This window comes from Rhinichthys klamathensis, unplaced genomic scaffold, assembly GCF_029890125.1.
Source record: "Rhinichthys klamathensis goyatoka isolate OS25496 unplaced genomic scaffold, OSU_Roscu_1.1 h1tg000008l_1, whole genome shotgun sequence".
Classification (NCBI taxonomy): domain Eukaryota; kingdom Metazoa; phylum Chordata; class Actinopteri; order Cypriniformes; family Leuciscidae; genus Rhinichthys; species Rhinichthys klamathensis.
The window spans coordinates 264,189-283,672 of record NW_026606561.1 but is presented as its reverse complement, the minus strand read 5'-3'; the positions used below and the strand labels follow the sequence as shown (position 1 = coordinate 283,672).

Below are 19,484 nucleotides of genomic sequence, written 5' to 3'. Positions count from 1 at the left end.
CATTTGATGGGGGCTTTGCAAAGCCTGTGAGCAATATGAAATAATACCAGTAACAGACAGCCAAAGCAAACTGAAATGATGCCAATAATTTATTCACAAGATAAATATTGCAATGTTAAAATTAATTAATATGTTAATTATTTAAAAGGTTAAAAATCAACCTAAAAATATTTTAAAAACTCTGAAGGTCTAACAACACATATCTTAAAGCTCAGGTAACCCTCATCCAGGTCTAGAGCATGTGCCATATGTTTTAATAGGACAACCCTTGTGCTCAACACCATTACAACAAACAGCAAGAACTTTCTACATCTCAGAATACCATGTTTTAAACCTCCATGAAAGGTGAAATACACAACACGTTTGATAAATACACTCCTATTCCTTCACCAAACACAGAGATAAAACTGTTTCTTAGCAACACAGATTGCTTCCATTCCCAGTCACACTTTCCTTTTGCTCTTTGGACGGACTGGTATCATCAAGAAGGACAGCAGCAGGTGGACGGAGAGTTCTGCAGAGATTGTGCATTAGTGTTCATGGTGACATTAGATGTAATGCCATAATTAGTTGGCCAGAACGCATTAGCGTTTCTTTCACAACAGTTCCTCACTCGTCTGTGAGGTATTTCAGCAGCTCGGACTGCAGCGCCGCCATAGTTCTCCTCTGCTCCTCATCCTCCTCCTCATCTTCATCTTCTAAAGGAGTGTCTTCAAGGTTGTTTTCGGGGTCCAGGTAGAGGATGTCTGCTCGGTGCACACATGACGAGTTGGACTCCACATGCTCTGTGGATTTTGAGTTAAAATCGTATATTGTATGAAACCTGCAGCATTGGATTTAAAGTAAAATATGTTTGACTGAGTTGAATATTATCTTTTTGGTAGCATAAAAGGCCACAATATAAAAATAAACTAAAACCAATACCGTTGCTGGAGGGAAAGACCTCTCCCCACGAGTACTCTGCTAGATTTATGGGTTGCTGTATCCACTGTGATTCCAAGAGCTCCTCTAGATTCATTCTCTGATCAACCACTGGGTGCAAAAGACCAGCCAACAGTGCATACAACTCTAAAACAAGAACAAAGCAACAGGTTGTACAGTAATAAAGCCACAATTTGCAGAATTTGTCACATGTCTCCAGTTGATTCTTATTGCTGTGATGAAGCAGATCTTCAAACCTGTAGAAATCTGGCATGGAGGGTGGAGTCGGGCCTGCAGGGTTTCTTCCACACTGCAAAATGGGTTTTCACTGAACAGTAAGGTGTATAAGAGCACTCCTAGAGACCACATCTCCAGCTCTGGACCCTCGTATCTAAATACATCAAAAAACATCACAATGAAATATGGAACCTGCAGTCTCATATTTCACCTTTAAATGCAAGCAGATGAGTGGACATACACATTTATGCAAGATTGCATTCATCATTTTAGTTAAAATTCTCATCAAGTTTTCACTTAAAGTCACATAACATTTTTTTTAAAATGGAATATTGCAGAATTTACTATAAATCATCGATCCGTTCACATTTAATTCATGTGTCCTCATAATCTTTAAGCGAAATAACTTCCCCTTCATCTTGAGATCACAGCAATAGCAAACCACAACCATCCAATCAATTATTGGACAAAATCAAGTCCCGACCGACATTTATTCTTGTTCCAGAAGCCATTTCACCTGGATATACATTACAATAAAGGAAAAGACTAATTGCAACTTTTGACTTTAAGGTGTCAATTTTATTTGTTAAAGCCATTATAGCACTATATTCATGTGACATTCACCTACATAGACTTTTAAAAATTTCACAACCTTATTTTACTTGTGATGTTGCATATTTCCAAGTTAAGCAGAATATTCATTCTTAGTAAGTAATTTAACGTTACTACATTTTTATTGAGGGAGAATAAATAAAGACCTGCTTTGATGAATCATGCACAATAACAGTATTAAATGTAAATAGGATCAATTTTGATTTAATGTTGACTTTAAAGGGGAACTTGGCAACTCTAGTCGTTTCTTCGCTGATTTTCACATTTGTTGTCGCATGTCGTCTCAAACAGCTCCCCCTACAGCTTTGGGGCATATATTTCACAACACTGTCGTAAAAAAGAAAATCACTTGTGGCACCCTCCTCCCCCTTTCTACCGCTGCTCATGTGCATTTGTTATTATCGGAGCCGGACAACTTTATCGTGTGGAGCTATGTCTACCGAGGTGGGTAATACATCATACACAGTATTGTATGGCGTGTGTGTTAATGTCGAATTGCCGTAAAGCAGTTTGTGTTCTTCGCTCGTTCTCGCTTCTCATGAGACTTCCTATTTTCAACTTACCGGGACGTTAGTCCCTGTAAGACTGGAAGAACTGGTTGATGGAATCAACCTCACCACAGATCTATAAGACAAAGGACCTTGTTTGCAAATTTACATCTGAACACCTCTCACACACATACTCCCGCATCCCCCACTCTTGCAGAGATCACCCACACTCACACAAGAATTTATATGGGTTTAATTTGAACAACTATCATAGAGTTTTATATATGTGTTTAGTATCATTTAAACTGTCGCAGGGTGAATGGTACAAATGTCTCATTTCCAAATAAGTAAAACAAAAGGAAATAAGGTTTTTAAGAGTTTAGGGACATCTGGCACACAAAGGAATGTGGTCTCTAGGCACTCCCAAAGGTGTAAATTCATGAATGCTAATTTCCACTGTTCTTAGCAGATGGTCAACTTCTACCCCCAGTAATGGTGGGGGAATACAGTCAATTTCCACTAAACTCAAGTTTTACATATCAAATAAGGTTTGGCTATATAAGGAAAATGCAACGAGAGCTCAGGGCTCTTTCTGTATTTCAGATGTTTTATATTGATGATCTTTGAACTGATAATGAAATTGGCATAATACTTTTACCTGACATAATAAATTGTTATATTTGATTATTCTAACAGACTTTGACGTTATTTTCATTGGAGTTAAAAGGAATAGTCAAACATTAACGTATATTTAATGATGCACAGATATCATTGAAAAACCTTTTCATTTTATGGAGTCAGATGAAACGAGTTAATACATAAGATAAAATGTATTGCATTTAATTAAAAATCCCTTTGCCATGGGAAGAGACGGAGACCTTCACCTCTAATAGAGTACCGCCATTTGGATCGAATTAGACGGACTTACATCCCCATGTTGCAAGGTTGTTTTTTTGCCTGGGAACGCTGGGGGGAGCGGGGAAAGTCACCATTCTCACCAGAACAGGTTATTTAACCATCCAAATGATTTCTAAACTGGTTTATTAAGTTGAAATAGTTGCCAAGTTCCCCTTCAAGGGCATCGTAGCGATATAAGTTATCCTGTGAAGTTAATGTGTGGCTCTTTTTATAGACATGAATACATAACCCATGCGTTACCCTTCTCACAGCCTTAACCACCTGATCCTATCCTCTATATTCTATCCTTATCAAGCTAAGACACACAGATGGAACTGAGACGGGCTGTGTGATGTTTCAGTACGTACGGGTTTCCCTGAAGCACCTCTGGTGAGCAGTACTCCAAAGTGCCACAGAAGACGTAGAAAAGTTTTCCGGGTTCCAGCAGGGCAGCTGAGCCAAAGTCGATCAGCCGGATATGAAAGTTGGAGTTTATGATGATATTTTCATCCTTTATGTCCCTGTGAAGAACTCTTTTGCCCCGCAGGTAACTCACTGCGGCTACCAACTGCGTACAGACACATACAGAAATATCAGGTGAAAGTGAAAGAAATATTCAATAAAACTTTACTCCAGAGCTCACATCAGAATATTATAGGACTACTGGTTACCGACACATCTACTCTGTGCTAGTTCTCATAGCCGGTTTCTCACCTGTCTGAAGATGTAGCTGGCAAGAGGCTCGTCCAGTCTAGGCTGCATGTCGATGAACTCAAACAGGTCTAGTCCGTCCCCATGTTTCTGCATGACCATTTGGAAGAATCCCTCATTCTCAAACACCTCCAGCACCTGCAGCAAAAATTTAGGACACTAAACGTCAACCACAGTGAACATGCAATAATAACGATTGCATTTTCTCAGGATTCTTTGATGAATTGAATGTTCATTTATGTAAAATAGAAATCTTTTGTAACATTATAAATGTCATTATATACCATCAATTTTGATCAGTTGAATGCATTGTGCAGAATATATATATATACACTACCGTTCAAAAGTTTGGGGTCGGTACGATTTTAAATACTTTTAAAAGAATTCTCTTCTGCTAACCATGGCTGCGCTTATTTGATTAAAAATACAACAAAACAGTTATAGTATTAAATATTATTCCAGTGTAAATCAGCTGTTTTCTGTGTGAATATATAGTAAAGTGCAATTTATTCCTGTGATCAAAGCTGAATTTTCAGCATCACCAGAGTCAGTGTCTTCAGTGTCAAATGATCCTTCACAAATCAGTATAATATGAGGATTTGATGCTCAAGAAACATTTATTATTATTCTCAATGTTGAAACAGTTGTTGGTCTGTCAGTTGTACGTTTTTTTTTTTTTTTTGGATTCTTTGATGAATAGGAAGTTCAAAAGAACAGCATTTGTTTGAAATAGAATCTTTTGTAACATTATAAATGTCTTTACTGTCCTTGATAAATAAAAGTATTGATTTCTTTCCTCCAAAAAATAAAAATAAAATTCTCACTGACCCCAAACTTTTGAACGGTAGTGTATATATATATATATATATATATATACTTTATTATTCTGCACAATGCATTAAACTGATCAAAATTGATGGTATATAATGACATATATATATATATATATATATAAAAATTAATTAAGGAAAATAATTCTTAATGACTCCAAACATTTTGTGCACCAATAATACACATTATAAACAATGTTTTGGTTAGAATTGACATAGATAAAGCATGTGTTCTGAACATATTCTTTGAATTGGACAGTCTGAAAGTACTGATTTGCATAAGTTGTAATGCAAAAAGTGAGGTATATGCATTATTTCGGAGTGGTGATTGGCTGCCGTGGCTGGAGAGTACGATTTTACGTCATGATATCAGAACTGGAGTTTGACTACCAATACACGGGAAAAAAATTTGACTGTAACAATATTTAATTTGTAACAGCATGCGGAGCGCGGAGGAGAGAAGTTTCTGTGTGGAACGCTGCAACACTGGCAACGCAGATCACAGTTCATATCCGGACTAGAACAAGTGTTTCAAGTTTTTACGGACATATTTCCCATAGTCTCCTGCTCCAAACATGAACCAACACAGTGTATGCGCACACATTTCATCATGTCTTCTTCAAATGAAATAGTCTATGTGTGCAGATAAGGACACTAATACAGCGGTACGTCTGATCATGAACACAAATGACAAGGATTATTCTGATGATAATAATGTAGACCAAAAATGTTTCTTAATTCCCCCAACTCTGTTGCTTGTTTTTTATTCACTCATTTTTAATAATGAGTGTGCAGCAGGTCTGTGTTTTAATGGTTGTTAAAATGCCCAATTTTTGGAGTTCTTCTCAAATCTGAGGTGTGAATGATCAGGCTAAAATAGGGGGGTTTCATGACACTTTAATGGCCAATTTATTTAAGCAATGTTTGATCATTTTATTTGGGCAAAAACACTCTAAATATTTAATATTAATATATAGTCAAACAGTTCTCTGAGTGTACCTTCACAATATTGGGATGTTGCAAACGAACCAGTATGGCCACTTCCTGACTGATCCGGCCCAGATCAGGATCATCCACCCAGCATTCACTCACCACCGCACTTTTCCTAATGAATTTCACAACCACCTGAAATTGAAGTGAGTGATAATAAATTCAACATCTCTTCAGCAGCTCATATAATTGTCCATAAAAGATTGAATGGACCCTACAGCAATGACACTAACTCAGTGTGTAAACATCCTCTTTTAAGAACCCTGTCTAAGGTTTGAACAACTGACGTCAACATTATCAGGTTATTATCTCTCAACCGGATAAATATGAGTGCATGGACAGCAGTGAGCGCAGAAAGAGTGTCACTGACTTCCTGTCCACATATCCGTCTTGAAGCGAGCCAGACAAAGCCGAAGGCTCCCTTTCCAATAGAGCGCAGTGGGCGGTAGTTTTCCTCAAAATAACCCTCACATGCTCCGGACTGCTCCAGGTCCACAGAAGAATGCAAAGGATCTGACCGAATTGCCTAAACGAGAAAAAAGTAGTTGCTTAGGAAATGAGCTTTTTAAAGCCTGTCTTCTAGATTAAGTACTCATGCAGATCACCTCAGCAAGGCTGCAGGCAAAGGCCTCCTGTTCTGGGGCTCCTGTCCTCACTGTGGGAGACATTGTGCTCTGTAGCGCCTCCTGGTGGTGGAGCAAGAGATGACTCCCACTCAGCCATAGACAGACCAGAGAGCTGCCGCTGGACAGGGACACCCATTGCACATCACACTGCACCTCTACACAGAGTGAGAAAAACATGCTGAAAATGACCACTTTATCAGTTGGATTCATGCACTGAAACATCATAAATGTACAGTAGAAAAGATGGATGGTGCTTTGAAACATGGCATACAGAAAGAGTACACAGTGTGAAATGGAAAAATTAAGTACAGTAAGAGATAACGTACAGTCATTATCACAGAATAAGCCCAGGCAAGGTTCACCCTGTCCCTGAAGGGCTTTATTTTGCGGTAATGACTACAATATCCTGCTTATTACACGACTACTTGCCAAATAAATAAATGGATAAGAAATGTTGATTGGAGTTTATATTATTTATTTTATTATCTCACTTGTGGTTTACCTGTCACAGCCTGTTACAGACTGTGCGGTTTCGGACAGAATATAGGACAAATCCTGTAAGATCATTACAAATCACACTGTATGAATGGGGATCTAATAAACTTCGGTACGACATGCATGTAGACTGTACAACCCAAGTTTGCATAGAAGAATAAAACGTCATCAGCATAAATGGTAAACAAATAGAGCAAGATGAAATCGCACTTTGGCAATTGTGCGAAAGAGAATTTAGATGCGGTCATGGCTAGGGAAAAGAGACCTACTTGGCATGCCAATCTTGCAGGGGCGTAGCCAGAACTTTTTTCCAGGGCTGGCCAATTAAGACCCATTGATTTTATTGGGGTGGCAAAAAAGAAATAAAATCCAGCTTCAAATCTAGAGAAAATCCCTTAAAATGCAAATTGCAATTGTGTGTAATAGGCTACCTTAAAACGGATGTGGGATGAAACACATAAAACGGATTTCATGTGACTGCGTCTCAAAAACAGCACTGGTTAAATCATTGTTCTTATGGATCATCATCGTTCTTAATTATGTAATGATTGCATTTTTGCCTGACATAAATTCTCTTCCATATCCATAGACAAGGAGCTCCTTGAGTAGCCTATAACCAATTAAACAGCTTATATTTGTTGGTAAACATCGCAAAATAATGTTTAAGTGGTTTTAAGTTTTAGCGCCATGTGCCGTCGATCAATACGGCATTTCCTGCTGCATTTTTATTGGTCAGTTAAGCAATAAATTATTATTAGTCAGTAGACGTAGGTCGTAGCAGCAAACACACGGAGATGAATCATGACCATGCTAAATTTCTGATACTGTCAGAAAACGATTGCAGGCTATCTTTGGTCGCAAGACGGTGACAACGGCCGTCTTTGAACCTCTCTCACTGTATGACGTACGATTACCGTTTAGGAACCACAACCACAGAAATCGCCACAATTGATCATGTTTTGTCTGGGACAGCTCAAAATCGTACAATGTGTACCAGGCATTTAAGGGATAGTTCATCAAAAAAATAAACATTCTGTCAACAACATTAAATCACCAAACAAACTGTTAAAGGTAATAAAAGATTATATTTTGCATAGAATGTAAGTCAGTGGGCTCCAATGTTGTTTAGTTCCCAACGTTCCAAAATATTTTCCATTTCCTCTAATTTAAAGGTCTTGCATTTCATCGTCCTTGTTGACATTGTCAATGTTTTCTTGCTTTAGCTGAGAGTTTCTGCCTTCCTAGCCATCTAAAATCAAAACGTTTATGCTCACCATAAAACTAGTATTGAGAAAAAACCCCGCTACTTTAGGCATTTCAATTTACAAGATGGCACTAATTAGCCATTCAAAAAGACCACAGACAGAGTGATAATAAACATGAAAGTAGCACCGCTATAATGCTATGGACAGTTTAACAGTCAGTATCGAAAATATTTTTGCCACTCAATGCAGCGTAACTGATATGATGCTTCTAATATTGGCCTAATCAGACTAATGGCAAGTAAAAAAAAAAAAAAAATTATATAAAGTTCTACACAATATGGTAATTGTGTGTAAAACAGGTGAGGTAGAGATTGACATACCGATTGGCGCTCCATCTCTGTTGTAGCACGTCACATGAATCCTGCCCTCTGGAATGGAAGAGTTCACCTTGACTTTCTTAGGAGTGGAGGTGGCAGGGTTGTCACCTGGCAACAGCATTCCACCCCTCCCCCTCCGGAGATCCAGAGCTCGGCCAATGGCATGTTCCGAAAAGGAATTCCACTGTTCCAGAACTTTAGTTAGATGATTTTTTGGCAGTTGCTCTAGAGCCTTTACCTGAGGGCTTGCCTGCCTTTCTTTAGGTGATGGGGCAGTTCCTTGTGTTGCTTCTTGCCCAGAGCAGACTTGAGCTTCTGCTTCAGTGTCTGACTCTACAATGAAGGGTGAAAGAGTACGCAGGAGCTCAGCAGTGTCACATGAGGTAAGTGAATGGTTAAGATCTACAGGTGCGTTTGGGATCTCAATGCTGTCGTTCAGGTCCATCTCTGACATGGCATGAACAATGACATCTCCGTTACAGTTCAAATCGAGAAAGGTGCTGCCAGATTCCACTAGCTGACATCCCTGCTGAGACTCATCTATCTTTTCCGGACCAGAACCGCCCACAAGCCGCTCACAGAACCCAGATGATGACCCACTGCCTAGGGAAATCACCTCAAAACTGGAGTCCTGAAGCTGGGCCTGCTCTGAACACCGGCAGGCCTGCGTGTGAGGTTCAGGATCTGGTACAGAGTCACAGGACTTTACTGGAGCTTCTTTACGATCTGAGTTTTGGCCTGCCTTGGAAGAATTTTGCCCAGTGAAGAGCCGCCCAAATGGGCCACATTGAGCGGAAACCATAGCAGAAGGGAAGGTCCTGTGGACCTCCAGGGACTCCACCAAAGCAAAGGTCTGTAGCAGAGCGGCGGTAGAGTTGGCAGAGTCAGACTCAGACTCTTGAGTGGTCACATCCACAATCTTCTCGCAAAGCTCTGTAGTGTCATCCAACCTGAGATAAACAGAGAGAACGATGTCAAATCATGGAAATCTGCACTAGTCAGTCTTCTTTTATGATCTATAGAGCTTATTCAGAGCAGCACCATGACAGGTATGAAAGCGAGGCGGTAAGCCGGGATAAACTTGCTGTGTTTTCAATGGCATCCGCTATAAAAAGCTCCTAGATCACTTATAATTTTCCACAGCTCATGCTGTCTGGAACTTTTTGTCTACTGATATTTCTTGGAAAGATATTTTTGCAGTGTTTCATCAGGAGAACAATCCAAAAAACACCTTAAAATAAAAAGTACAACCCACTGAAGAGAAGTGTGTGTCCCTCACAGACTCGCTTTCATTCCCGTTAAAAATCGAAGATGGCGCTGCTTATTCATATAAGGTCTAAAGAGTGCTTATTTTTTTACATGAAAAGACGATACATATTTTTAGGTTTAAGTGGGAATCACACAAAGATGGATCATATTTCATCACAAATTCAAAATATAATGAATTCTTCAAAAAGAAGCTTATTTTTGAAAGCCAATTAGGAAAATTAGAAAAAAATATTTTTTCGACAAAGTGAAATTTTCATAATTAAGACAATAATGGTACACTACATATAATAGAAAAATAACATTTCAATTTATTTTTATTTAAATCGCTAAAATATTACAAGCAACAAATGCTGCCATGACAATCTGCAAAAAAAATTTTATAATAATAATGGGTTTAATTTCCTTTAGTACTTTCACTAAAAGTACTTTGTTTCCAGGTACAATATGACCTGGACATGTTTCTGACAGGCTTTGAGAAATTCATTATTAATCTGTGCACATCAACAAAAACTAAATGGGAGGATTTAGTGGAGTATCTAACCCATTCAGTGGTGTGGAGGTGACAGCAGGTGAGGTCATGGTTGATGGGACATTGCTCTCCTTCTCCAGTTTAGCGATGGTCCCAGTAAAGATTCTCTTTCCTTTCCCAAGACCCGCTCTCCTACGCATGGCTAGATGCACCATTACACTGTCACCAGCAAGCACTGTGTTTGGATCTGCAGATATCATCCAGAGACAAAACACTGGTTAACATATAATGAAAACAGCAATAATTTATTCAACATTGAAGTTACAGCAAAAATCTCTCATTCAAATCAGTACAGGAAAAAAAACAAGTATAATAATAATAAATAAATAAAAATTAAAGGGGTGATAGACTGGATTATTTTATTATTTTATAATGTTTCCTGGGGTGCCCATATAATGTTAGTATGATTTTAACATCATAAAAAGTCATAATTTATAAATAAAAGGCATTTTTCCAAGCTTGATTTTAGCCTCTGATTTGAACGCTCGGTTTTAAGGGCCGTGTCTGCTGTGGGATTCAGTGTAACCGGCCACTGCTGTGATTGGCTGCATATGAATATTGGCTGCATATGCATATGAAATAGCTAGCATAGCTAGCAACATGTGGAACTCTCTCTAAAAGTTACTACGTTTTATTACAGCTATCAAGATTAAAGGTCCCATGACATGAAATTATCACTTTCTGAGGGTTTTTAACATTATTATGAGTTCCCCTAGCCTGTATATGTCCTGTCCCACAGTGGCTAGAAATTTAAATCGGTGTAAACCGAGCTTTGGCTATCTTTCTCTGCCTTTGAGAAAATGAAAGCTCAGACGGGCTGATCTTGAATCTCCTCCGTATGACGTCATACGGAGGAAAGGTAACCTCCCCTTTCTCTGCCCAGAGAATTTGGCTCGCCCATGAGAAAATGAGCTAGGAAGTACGAACACCCGAGCGCGATTTGAGTTTTTCCTAGAGAGATATCATGGCTTGCAAACGAGTGAAGCATGTCAGTTGATCAGTGTTCGGATGTACAAATGAACACAAAAGTATTTTTTAGTTCCTTCATCCGAGCCTCTGAAGAAACAATGGGTTAATTTTATTTTCTCTGGAAATACACCGACACAACTTCCCAAAGTTTTGTATGGTCCAAACATTTCACCGACGACTGTTTCCTCAACTTAGGCCGATACAGAGCTGGCCTCGATGAACGTCTGAAAATAAATCGATCGAGCTACCAAGCAACAATTTCTGATGTGTAGCCTAATTGTTCAAGTTCAGACAGGTAATCTTTTTCTCAAAATCGTTCAATATTGTTTATGCATCAGGAAGTCAAGCCAATGACTAAAATATCAACTTCACATCGTTTCCTTTAGTAGGATGAAAATAATCTTATTTAAATTGTGAACAAATTATATACAGAAAGCGATCAAAGAACAATCTTTCCACACAGCGCGAGTTTATCTGGACAACTCGTTATGAAATCAATGACGCACGTTAACACTGCACAACGTAGCTCTTACTGTATGTACATCATCGTGTTTGCATTGGTTAAAGTATTAGAGAGAGTGCAGAAACTGCGTTGCAATGATAAGATCTTCATTCTCGCGATCAACAGACTGTCATCTGCTCAATGCTCATCACGGCAACATTTTATGTGATGGGAATAGATCTAAATACTTTAAAAACTTCTCACGATTAGTTAATCTTGATAGCTGTAATAGTAAAAACGTATAATAGCTGTAGTAAAAGTATTCGAGAGAGTTTCACATGTAATACATAGCTATTTCATATGCAAGCATGTCAGCCAATCACAGCAGTGGGCGGTTACACTGAATCCCACAGCAGACACGCCCCTTCAAACAGAGTGCTAAAATCAGGCTAGGAAAAATGCCTTTTATTTCTAAATTATGACTATTTTTGATCTAAAAAAAAACATACTAACATTATAAGGGCAACCCAGGAAACATTATAAAATAATAAAATAACCCCATGTCATGGGACCTTTAAGGAATCGAGAAAAGTATTGATCATAATGATCTATTCCCATCACATGAAAGGTTGCAGTGAAGAGTATTGAGCAGATGACAGTCTGTTGATCGCGTATGAAATTACGCCTCTGGCTTTCACCAAATAACAATGAAAACACGATGGAAATACAGTAAGAGCTTCATTGTACTGTACGTTGATTTTGTGATGATTGATTTCAACTAGTTTTGGCAAGATAAACTCGCAATGTTTGATTGACAGCTTGGGCAATTGGAAAGGAAGCGTTCTTTGATCACTTTCTTTATATAATTTAATCACAGTTTAAATAGGATTATTTTCATCCTACTAAGAGAAACGACGTGAAGTCGATTGTTTAGTCAATGTTTAATGCATAAACAGTATTGAACGATATTTTGAGAGATAATCTGTCTGAACTTGAATAATTACAACAGAAATCACTGATCACAGATCAGGCATAAGAATAAACATGACTACTTACATGTTTGTGGCGTTGCTGGGCTGGCAGATCCATACTGTAAAAGTCTGTTTGCAAAGCCTGCACCGAAATTTACCAAATAATCCACATTGAAATACACCGAATACAAACAAATAATGCACTGCTGAGACATTCACATTGTTGGGAAAAAAAACCCCACTATCCTAGCATTAAGATAGTTTGGAAGGTAATGGTATTGATCCTGTATCGATCTTTTCTCGTTCTCATGTCACTGTTCACCAACACTCCAGTGGGCGGGGCCAAAGCTGAAGTGTGACGTCACAAGTCTCCACTTTTTAGATCCTGTCGTTTGCTGGCATTGGTTTCAATAAAAGAATGAATTCTCATTTGAATTCTCATTCTATGACCCCTTTGAAGGACAGCAATATAATTATAGCAATATAATAATAAAGTGTGTATTGAGCAATAACAGTAAGAACTCACTACATGTCTCCTGTTGGTCGTCCTTAGTTGAGAGCATGTCAGTAGTGAGGGTTAGAACATCACTAGGGGGACAGTTAGCACTAGCAGAACATCTACAAGGGTCTGAGAAGTAGGCAGACAGGATGAGAGGGGATTTTAGAACAGCATCACAAGCTAAAGTGTGTGTCCTTACAGCACATGTCTCTTTACCTGCGTGGCTGTCAGAGGGGATGGATGCGTCTCGTGGATGAGATGCAGGCTGGTCGCTTCGTTCCGCAGCACGAACTCGCTCATAAAATGCTGGTATCAGGTATGTGACGTTCTACACAGGTGCAAAGGCTTGCTGTTAGCATGTAAACTAGCTTCGACACATCGCTTACAGGTTGGATCAGCTTTGACATTTAAATTTGCATATTTGTGTTATTTCCTCTGAGGGCATTGCATTTATAAAATGCATAAGAGTGGAGGTGAAGAGCGGAGACATCATCAAAGTAATCCATGTGACATCAGTGGGTTAGTTAGAATGTTTTGAAGCATCGAAAATACATTTTGGTCCAAAAATAACAAAAACTACGACTTTATTCAGCATTGTATTCTCTTCCGGTTCTGTTGTCGAGCCACGTTCAGTGACGCTGCTGACGTGTTATCTGGTGCGCCCGAGCTTCGTTTACAGTCTGAGGGAGACGCACGCTGTAAACAAAACAATCTTCGCAAACATGTCTAAGAATTTTAACACAGAAGAAGACTTGCATTTTTTTGCCCAGCCATATTTATTTGATCCCGAATACACGGACCCACCAGATACACGTCAGCAGCGTCTTACGTCAGCAGCGGATTGACAACAGAACCGGAAGACAATACAATGCTGAATAAAGTCGTAGTTTTTGTTATTTTTGGACCAAAATGTATTTTCGATGCTTCAAAACATTCTAACTAACCCACTGGTGTCACATGGACTACTTTGATGATGTCTTAATTTCCTTTCTGGACAAGGACAGTATATCGTACATACATTTTCAATGGAGGGACAGAAAGCTCTCGGACTAAATCTAAAATATGTTAAACTGTGTTCCGAAGATGAACGGAGGTCTTACGGGCTTGGAACGACATGAGGGTGAGTCATTAATGACATAATTTTCATTTTTGGGTGAACTAACCCTTTAAAAGGGTTCTACAGACCCTAAAAAGTCAATCCCAGCAAAACGGGGCAAATAAATGGGAATGTTTCATAGCATCTCTACCTTTCCAAGCAGCTGACTGCTGTTGTATCCGAGCAGCAGAGAGCTGAAGGGGTTGTTGAGACTGTGAATGGTGCCGTTGGGCAGGAGCGTCAGGAGACAGCTACTGGGAGCAAACACACACACTGACCCAGAGTACAGCACACCGGCGCTGGGGGACAGGACACCACCCGTACACGATTTACCACCTGCAGGACAAGAGTGCACTGTGTTGAACATACTGAAAATCAATAGCAATTTGAAATGTAAATTGAAATATATTCGATATAATTACATTTATCAGCAACTTTCTTAATTAGATTGGACAAACACCAACAAGAAACAATAGTATAGATTTTCTTTATGTCAGACCAAATATTGGAAATGCACTATAACTAGCAACCTTGGGTTATAAATAAATCCCCACATATAAATAAATCTTGACTGTGTTTGTGACTTCTGTCTGTTGAAGCAGCACAATAAAACTAACAGTTCTAAAACTCTGCATGCACTGCAGTGAACGAGAGGACGGACCTGAAGGAGTTCGGTTGGGCCATCGAGAGCTCAGGAGTGAACCATCAGAAGGTTCTGGATGTGCTGATCCATTCATCTGGAGTGGTGATCTTCCACAGGACACAGCGGCCTGCAGGCGGACACATGCTGGAACCACCAAACCAGACCTGGCTTTCACAAACAATCTCTGCATACGCAACACCTGAGATAAAGAGCAAAGAAACAAAGGTGCACAATAGGATTGTTATTGAAAATGAAACTAAATCAAAATGATTAAAAACACTTGTATATATTAATTATTTATATAAATATTAGATGCAAAAAAAACTAAACGCAAATTCAAAATGTTGCCTTGGCTACAATTACTAAAAAACAGACAAAAACTAAATAGATAAATAAAACCTAAATAAAATAAAAATGACAAAAGCACAATATTAGTAAAAATTAAAAAAGCCAATTCAAAATATTAATAAAAACTATATTAGTATATAAATAATACAAATATAACACTGTTGCACAATGCTGGTTTGACAGAACCAATCATGAAGTTCTGATTCAGTCTGATATTTTTGTTGTCACTAGCATGATTAAATGAAATTGCAAAAATGACAACCGTTTCCCAAGAGTTTTTATTTGATTTTTTATGATCATGACCTTGGGAGTTGACCTGCAGTGGAAGGGAATCTGCAAAGATGGCATAAGAGACATGATTGAAAGTCCAGTCATCTCCTCAGCAGCGTGGTAACCATAGAGATGGGCAAAAGTGGCATCACAACTGAGGACTCCACCCTGAGGAAACAGTAGGAGGAGCTGGAACTTTTCTGGTCCACTGAGCAGAAGTTTTACAACACAATTTTCTTCAATGGCACACTACACTACCCCACCCCAAAAGCTTTGGGTCAGTGAGAATTTTTTGATAGAAATCTCTTAAGATGACAAAAGGCTGCATTTATTTGATTGAAAAAAAAATACAATTAAAATAGTAATATTGAGAAATATTATTACAATTTTAAAAAAGTTGTCCATATTAATACATTTTAAAATGTAATATATCTCTGTGATGGCAAAGCTGAATTTTCAGCATCATTATTTCCAGCTTTTAATGTCACATGATCCTTCAGAAATCATTAGAATATGCTAATTTGCTGCTCAACAAACATTTCTTATTAACAATGTTGAAAACCGTCGTGCTACATCAGAAATAGAATGGGGCATCAGTTTACTGTTGACAGTTTACCGCATCCAGTGTTGACAGCATTACTGATTATAATGGGTTCTATTAGCTTTAATCACGTCGCTTACTTCTGGTCTAGACACGGTGTAAGTCACTTTTGATCAATTTATGCATCCTTGCTGAATTCAAGTGATAATTTATTTAAATATCTTACTGACCCCAAAACTTTTGAACAGTAGTGTATGCTTCAGTTAAACTCTTTTGAAAATAACACTAATGATCAACATCATGCTTACAAATGCTTAACTTAATAAGTAAACCTTTCAGTTCACAAGGGAATGAATCTCACATTTTGAGTGAAAGTCACGTGTGCCGTGATTCTCTCCACTCGCTCCAGCAGGAGCTCTAAGATCTGCTGCTGCTCCGATATCTGAAGCCACACAGACACAGGAAACTCAGCTCCTGTCAAACTCACTGCAGTCACCTGTGGAGAGAATGAGCCAGAGCCGTGCGTGACGCTCACATCCAGCACATGAAAGCACGGATCAGAAGACAAAAGACACTTTTCCACCGTCGGGGTAAAACTGATAATAACAGAGCTTTTTGGAATTAAATAAATTATCAGTCGTTGCCTTGCTAACGCGAGAGTTTACAGACGATATGTGATGTAAATGGTAAATGGATGTAAAAATGATTTTAATTTAATAATTAATTTTTGTTTACGCTGCTCAAATAGGACACTGTCAGCTACAGAGAAACTGGTAGCCAGGCAGCAGGCAAGTGAACAATCCTGAATGGTGACGACAGTACACGCATTCTTCCAGCACTGCAAAATCCAGGCTGAGAACGGTTTGTAAACAGGCTGTACCATACCAGGCTCAAGTGGAAATATAACTGGAACCGTTCGGCTCGACGACGGAAAAGCGGCTAAAGACAAAACGTACAGCATAGAAGAAATTATAAATTCATGACTCAAATAAGTTGAGCGACAGCTAAGTGAATTGTTGTTTAATTAAATGCAGTGTTTTATACCACTTTTGCAGAAATAGCAACTAGGTTCCCATCAGAATCCAGAGTCTCCTCCTTCAGGACTTCCACTAGCGTCTGATTGGCTCTTAGTAGAGAGGTCAGCTTCCGGCCAATCAAATCACTGTATGCACAATCAAACAACTTACAAGCATGCTCATTTGCATCCAAAACCTTGCAAAAAAGAGAGAGGGAAAGAAATCATTGAAATCCTTCATAATTTAGTAATTTTATGAATAATAGTGCAGCTAAAAGACCAGGCAAAGTATCCCCATTACCAATATAATGTAGTGTAGGCCTTTGTTTAATCAGAAAAAGGGCTTTGACGAGCACAACCGTCTGATACCTGTGATGTGGTGCAGTTAATGGACAGGACAGCTTTATTAGGGTTGATGGTGAGAGCTGTGCCTCTCTTCTCTGGAGCGATACAGATGAGCTGTCTGAGCAGAGAGTTCTCCAACACAGGAGACCCTTGATTTGATGACGGAGGCACAGGTTGGAAGCAATGCAGATCAGAAATGTGAAGATTCCTCATCGCCACTGATGAACCAACATGCGAATCACCTTTTGGAAAAGAAACAAGTCAGGTAAAAATGTATATTCTTCCATTATTTACTCAACTTTCCAAACCCGTTTAAATTTCTTCTTCAGTGGAACTGGAACACAAAGGGAGATGTTCGGCAGAATGACTGCTTCAGTTACCGGTCACTTTAATTACATACACAACCATTATAAAGTTGGGGTTAGTACTTTTTCTTTTAAAGAACTTAAAACTTTTATTCAACAAGGATGCATTAATTTGTGAGAGTTAAAAAAGCATTAAAAAAGTGAGAGTAATGACATTTATAATGTTACAAAAAATGTCTATTTCCAAAAATGCTATTTTTATGAACTCTCTATTCATCATTTACAATAATAAATGTTTCTTGAGCACCAAATCAGCATACTAGAATGATTTCTGAAGGATCATGTCATATTGAAGACTGGAGTAATGATGCTGCAAATTCAGCTTTGCCATCACAGGAATACATTACAAATATATAAAAAAGAAAATAGCCATTTTAAATTGCAATAAAATTTCACATTATTACTATTTTTACTCTATTTTATATCAAATAAATGCAGCCTGGGTGAGTATGGAAGCTTGTTTCTGCCACAGAATAAAAAAATAAAACCGGGTAATTGCGACATTTTATCTCACTATTCTGACTTTTTTCCTCACAATTGCTAGTTCATATCTCACAATTCTGACTTTTTCCTCACAATTGTCAGTTTATATTTCACAATTCTGAGAAAAAGTCCGTCTTTTTTCCTAAGAATTGGACCTTATAACTTTCAATTGTGACTTTTTTCCTCGCAATTGCAAGCTTACATGTCGCAATTCTGAATTGATCAGAATTGTGAGATAAAAAGTCACAATTATCTTTTAAATAGTTTTTTTTACATGGCAGAAACAAGCTTCAATTTAAGAAACTTCTTTAAAAACAAAGAAAATCTTACCAATCCAAACTTTTGACCAGTAGTGTATTTTCTCAACACAGTGAGAGTGAATGTTGACTAAGGCTGTCATTCTGACTAACATCTTTTTCTGTTCCACTGAAAAAAGGCTTACAGTTTTGGAACAATATGAGGGTGAACAAAAGTAAGCCAATCATCAGAGCAAACTATTTTAGAAGAGAATCTCTTTAGCAACCACCCTGAAACTCATATCTGAATAATCATATTTTCTAAAACATTTTGCAACAACTCTTAAAAGATCTTCCTTGTGGTAAACACTTTATTGTCAACAACAACTACTGCTGTATACTGTATTGTTGTGATTTTGATAAAGTTTATTGTTATTATTTTATATATTTATATTATTTTATAAGTCCACACATTGTGGCACATGTGTGGAAGCTGCGTGGCCCACCTGATGCGTCCATGCGGGTGAGAGTGGAGTTGCGTGCGGAGGGAAAGGACTGGTTCATGCAGAAGGAGCCACTCTTCATCATACTGCTGATACTGCCATCTTCATCATCATCAGCAGCAACACAAACATTGTCGCCCCTCGGGCTGCTCCTCCGGCCGTGTATCAACATTCCCGATGAGCTTCAAATGAAAGTGCATAGTCAAAAATTGTTTTCGAGATATGTTTAATCACATATATCGCATAATAAACTAATACATCATGATTGTAGCTAGCGCGACTCACCCACCGCACTGCTGTGCTTTCAGTTTACAGCCTGCAGCCTTGGAGACAGAGAGAGGGAGGTTTCCTTCTTTCCTTTTAGACGACTTAATTGAATAATAAATAACAAAACAAACACTTGCTTAGAAATAAAGTTCTCAATGGCCGTAAACAGTGTAGTTTCGAAGTGTTTGTTTGAGTGAAGTATATCGCGGCCTAGAATGTTTGGCGCGTATGAAATCGAATTAAGGTGACGGAAGACGAGGGAGAGCAAATGAAAAAAGCGGATTTTGAAACGGACAGGGAGTCT

At 38.5% G+C, this 19,484-nt stretch overlaps 1 protein-coding gene across 2 annotated transcripts; it reads right to left on the bottom strand.

The window, feature by feature from the left end:
- Window positions 1-71: 71 nt before the first annotated feature.
- pask (PAS domain containing serine/threonine kinase) lies at window positions 72-19,449 on the bottom strand. 2 transcript variants are annotated; one of them, XM_056260123.1, is made up of 20 exons: window positions 19,199-19,449; window positions 18,917-19,095; window positions 17,351-17,568; window positions 17,011-17,178; window positions 16,328-16,462; window positions 15,459-15,593; window positions 14,826-15,006; window positions 14,316-14,500; window positions 13,285-13,396; window positions 13,096-13,197; window positions 10,200-10,374; window positions 8,393-9,339; window positions 6,292-6,467; window positions 6,057-6,212; window positions 5,696-5,821; window positions 3,870-4,004; window positions 3,524-3,723; window positions 1,179-1,312; window positions 925-1,068; window positions 72-785 (listed from the first exon to the last, which is right to left on the bottom strand). In XM_056260123.1, the coding sequence occupies exons 2-20, from the start codon at window positions 19,083-19,085 to the stop codon at window positions 610-612; spliced, it is 3,774 nt and encodes a 1,257-aa protein (XP_056116098.1). In that variant the 5' UTR covers window positions 19,086-19,095; window positions 19,199-19,449; the 3' UTR covers window positions 72-609. The 2 variants fall into 2 exon arrangements, with proteins under 2 accessions (XP_056116098.1, XP_056116099.1); XM_056260124.1 differs by lacking the exon at window positions 19,199-19,449 and having other exon boundaries at window positions 18,917-19,116.
- Window positions 19,450-19,484: the final 35 nt, after the last annotated feature.